At 41.5% G+C, this 4810-nt stretch overlaps 1 protein-coding gene across 1 annotated transcript; it reads right to left on the bottom strand.

The window, feature by feature from the left end:
* Positions 1 to 2135: 2135 nt before the first annotated feature.
* Positions 2136 to 3365, bottom strand: LOC146389359 (syncytin-A-like). The gene has a single exon (XM_084922929.1). It carries the CDS (start codon positions 3256 to 3258, stop codon positions 2206 to 2208), a length of 1053 nt encoding a protein of 350 aa, XP_084779055.1. The 5' UTR covers positions 3259 to 3365; the 3' UTR covers positions 2136 to 2205.
* Between the last annotated feature and the right edge of the window lie 1445 nt (positions 3366 to 4810).

The raw sequence follows: 4810 nt of genomic DNA, 5'->3' as shown, positions 1-4810 counted from the left end.
GCCTCCCCCAGCACCAAATTGGCTGGAGAGGTGGTCAGGATCAAAGGAATGGCTTTGATCCTACTGCTTGAACTAAGACTTTACAGATTTAAGAAACACAATGACAACATTCAACAATTTGACTTAACAACAGCATTAGCATTGTTGACCTTTATTGAAGATATTTCATCTCCAACCCGTAATAATAAATGCACCATTGGGGTATTAGTTGATTTTAAAAAAGCTTTTGGTACATTTCAACATCCCATTTTGATTTCTAAATTGCAGGGTTTAATAAGAATATTTTTTTTCTTCCTGCTCCTTTTCACGCATGGTTGCTGCGAGTTATAGCGAGAAAAACTATGGTTTTTGTGTATGAAAGGACAAAAGTGTTGAAACTGTTGAACCAAGTGTGAAATAAATACATTAAATGAAAAAGCTTTCTAAAATAACAGACCTAGACACAGAAGGAGAGATATTGTTCCTCACATTACAATGAAGAATGAAAATTTTTTAAATCTTCATTTGATGAAATCGGGACAACAGGTGGAGCAGGAATGACAGTATCACCATTGGCACCATTAGTATCACTAATGGTGCCAAATAACACCCAGAAAAAGGGGAAACAGGACATACGATCCTGCACAAATGTTGGTCTTTAACAAAGGTGAAACACTCAAGTTGTATGATATAAACATGACAAAAACAGCACAGAAACAGGAGGAGGATTTCTCCATTTAATGTCTGTCTTATTATTAGTGAGTTATACAGGATGAGAGCTCATTTACCCTAAACTTCAGTACAGCAAGTCTGTTTCCTCACCACAGCTCACAGGCTACATGTTTGGTGAAGCGTCTCACCAGTGTTTCCTAAAACATTTAACTATGTTTGGCTTCACACCGACAAACATATTATGTTTTACAGCAGTAGTAATAATTTGGGTTTGGTTCCATACGTATTGTTATAATCCATTGGTTTATGCAAGCATGGATCTTCAAGGAAAGCCAAAAAGGAGGCAAATGTTGGCGAAAGTTAGCAGTTGCATTTTAGTAATGGTCATGAATGTGAGCAAAAGCAGCGAGGTGTCCTATCCAGCTATATAGAAGAGCAATATAACGATGATGAAGGTGACAGTTTGAATCAGTCATATTTCATTCAATACAGTGCTGTACTGACAGATCCAGGATCAGTCCAAATCATCAGCAGTTTGATCCACGTATGGATTGAAATTTATTTGTGAAAATGTTGGACTGTTCCTTTATCAGTGTCTAAGAGTATGTGTATGAGAGCCATGTAATGTCCATGTGTGCATCCTGATTGTGCTGCTCTGACCCCCCTCCTCCTTTCAGGGTGGAGCCTGCTGGAGTCCGATGGTTGAGACCAGCTCTGAGGAAGTGTAAGTGTGTTTTTAATGGGATTCATGAAAACAAAGCAGCACACATTCAACCATCTTCATCATGTCAGGAGTCATCATCAAAGTGTCAATCAATGAACAGATGATGGATCAATAACTGCAGCTGGATTGTGTTTGTTCTCTCCATCAGATTCCTGTCAACTCACAAGGTTCAAGGTTCAAGGTTCTTTATTTGTCACATGCATAGTTATACAAGTATAACACACAGTGAAATGTAGCCTGACACGCTCCTCGACATGTGCAAAAATGCGGGGGGGGGGGGGGTAGAGGAAGAACATTATATATATTGTTAGAGATAATCTTTTATCAAACACTCAGATATAATGAAATAACACTCAGACACTTCAGCAGTTTAACGTGCACGGGTGAGAACTCAACGGAGACTCACACCCTGCAGCAGCTCTCTGCCTTTATTTATACACAGCATGAAGAATACGAAAAAGGAAATACTATGCTTATCTAGTCAAGCATGCAGGTGTGACTTCTCAAAGCGTTGTGTTCTCTACAAGGTCGTTTCTTACTCTTGGGTGGCGGTTTCCTGTTGCTGACAGATAATATGACGGCACACAGTTTCCGTTATAGAGCAGACAGCCAGCGGTTAACTATGCAGCTGGTTGAGTACAAACAGAAATATAAACATTCTTAGCTGATTATTATATGAATAATAAAACCTTTAAAGGCAAAAATCCTTTGACATTCCCTCCTTTCCCTCCAGTACTTTCTTTTCAGTACTGTTATATTTTTCAGTTCATAACCTCTTGTCTGAACATTTTCGGTTTGAACGTCATGAAACAGTCCTGTGTTCAATTAGACTAGACATCACTATATGAATCATCTTTCAAAACTTCTTCCATTTGAGACAGTGTTACACAAGCGTTGATAGAGGTCGTCACCATGTTTGACACCATTTTCTTCAGACAGGGTATTACACATGTTGTGAAAACACATAATAGTAAAAGCAAAAATCCAATACAAACAAGTCCTTTAATCAGTAGGGACTTCCATGAACCACCTAGCAACCATGTCAACCAATCTTCAGTGCTTGTGACATAGTCTTGTTGTTGAGCGTCCTTAATCTTTCTCAAGGTGTTCAGAGCGTCGGTCATGTTTTGTGAATGCACATTGTCTGGGATGTATGTACAGCATGTGGTGTTAAACAATACGCACAAACCTCCTTTTTCAGCTAGAATCATGTCCAGTGTGACTCTGTGTTGCATCACTACAATGCGTATTGCGTCGATTTCTTCATTTTGCGCCTTGTTGATTTTCATTGAGGCATTTAGGAACAATCCAAATCGGTAGTCAAGTGTCTCGATCCTGAGCATGTTTTTTCCAGCTCCCACCCAGGGGAACAAGGAGTGGAGGACTTTCTGACCATTAGTCCATAGCTTGAAGTTCTTAGGCACATCTGATCCGTAGATTGGGTCATGTGGCAATACTTTAGTGACTTCACACTTTGCTCTTGATGTGCGTGTATGTGTCTCTGCTGTGATCTTGAAGGTGTGGTCTGAAATTAGTACTGGTGCACACAGACCGGTGGAGTTTGGTGGGAGCATGAAGTAGGTTTTAGGCCCGCAGGCCCAAGCGGCTCCCTGGACCCAGAAAGTTCCATTTTTGAAGGTGTGTGTTCCTGTGGATCGGGTCAGGTCAAGTGTGTGTGTGCAGTTGCGGTTACGTCCAACTTGTCTGCTTCCGTCCGAGAAGTTAAAACATATTGGGTGTTGTATGTCAGGCGGCAGAATTATGGCGAATGATTTGCTTTTTGTGTTGTTGGCCTTGACATTTACCCAATGTTCTTCGTTGCAGGTGTAGTTCCAGTTCGTGAGATTGTAGGCACAGAAGTTGTCTGTTCGGTTTGGACCCATCGCTGCGAAATTGGTTTCGTGACACGTTTAACGTCTGCGTCATTACACCATGGAATTCGGTCTTCCTTCTTTATGCTTTGACCTTTTAGGGCCAGTCCTGTTGCCATCAAAACTCTGCGTGAGCAATTGCCAGTTATTGCCTTGTTGAACACACACACCGCTTCGTTGAATTTAGGTGCCATTCCATATATTGTTGCGTGTATGGCCGTTGTTGGCATATGTGAACACACATAGCACTCCGTGCTGTTGTCGGTGCGTGTTCTATCGTACACATACCTATACCACGCGTTGTTCATCCATGGGTGGTTATGGTCTTGGTTCAGGTCGTGCAGGTGCGAGTTGTCATGTGTCCATCTTTTTTGCAGGTGGTGTTGTTTATTTCCTCTCATCTGGGTGAGTGTTAGTAGGCTCACCAGGAGCGCAATGCAGGCCACTAGGAGGACAAGTGTCTTCATGATGACCAGGCACACCTAGGCCTCTGGTGAGTAGACTATTGGCGAGAAGAAAAAGGGCGGGATTTACCCAATCAGCCCTTCCTTCACCAATAGATCACCTGGAAGCTAGGGGAGCCGGCGTCTAAACGTTTGGATTGTCACTCACTTTTTTACAGTGGCTTTGGTGGATCCAAGATGGTCTTTCTGCTATTTTGCAGGCAGTTGGTGTGGTGAGTAAGACTTGGTATGGGCCCTCCCACCTTGGTGAACTCCAATTCTTTCTCTGGAGTACTTTGATTAGGATCCAATCACCTGGTTTCAACCTGCAAGACACTGGAGAGATATCACTCGGCAGTTGGTTGTTTAGCACAATCTCTTTATTTTCAAACAATTTAGTCATCCATTCTGCTAGGGTAGTTTCCCTTATTGATTTGTTAATGGGCTCACTTGTGATTGGTAATGGGAATGGTCTACCGTGGATGATTTCAAAAGGTGTGAGTTTCTGAGAACTTTGTGTTAGTCTCATCCACATTTTTACTAGGCCTATACACTCGGGCCATGGCCTTCCTGTTTCTTCCATGCATTTTCTTAATCTCTGTTTTATCGTGCCGTTAGTTCTCTCCACTAGTCCGGCACTTTGTGGGTGGTATGCACAGTGATGTTTGATGCTAAATCCTAGAGCTTCAGAGACTTTGCTGATTATGTCATTAACAAAATGTGTTCCATTGTCTGACCTTATCAGGCTGGGAATGCCGTATGTGGGGATGAAATGATTGCATAAGCACTTTTGCTACTGAAATTGCATCTGCTCTTTTTACTGGATAGATTTCTGGCCATTTTGAAAATACATCTATAATTACTAAGGCATATTTTAATCCTTGACATTCATTCAATAAAATCCATGTGGATGGTGTGGAGAACTGGCCTCTCTTAGGTCTTAAGTTTCCTTGTGAGTTGTGTTTTTGACAGAATAGGCATGTTCTTACAAATTTTTCGCTGAAGTTTCAAAATTTATAGTGTAAAAGTGTGTATTGTTTATCTATACTATATTTCCCTCCTGTTGACACATGTATTACTTCATGTGTCACTACAGCCGCTGTCCTGTGTAACGACTCTGG

Source organism: Perissodus microlepis, chromosome 3 (genome assembly GCF_051167445.1).
Source record: "Perissodus microlepis isolate ML-2025 ecotype Zambia chromosome 3, ASM5116744v1, whole genome shotgun sequence".
In the NCBI taxonomy this organism is placed as follows: domain Eukaryota; kingdom Metazoa; phylum Chordata; class Actinopteri; order Cichliformes; family Cichlidae; genus Perissodus; species Perissodus microlepis.
This window is presented reverse-complemented; position numbering and strand designations above follow the sequence as displayed.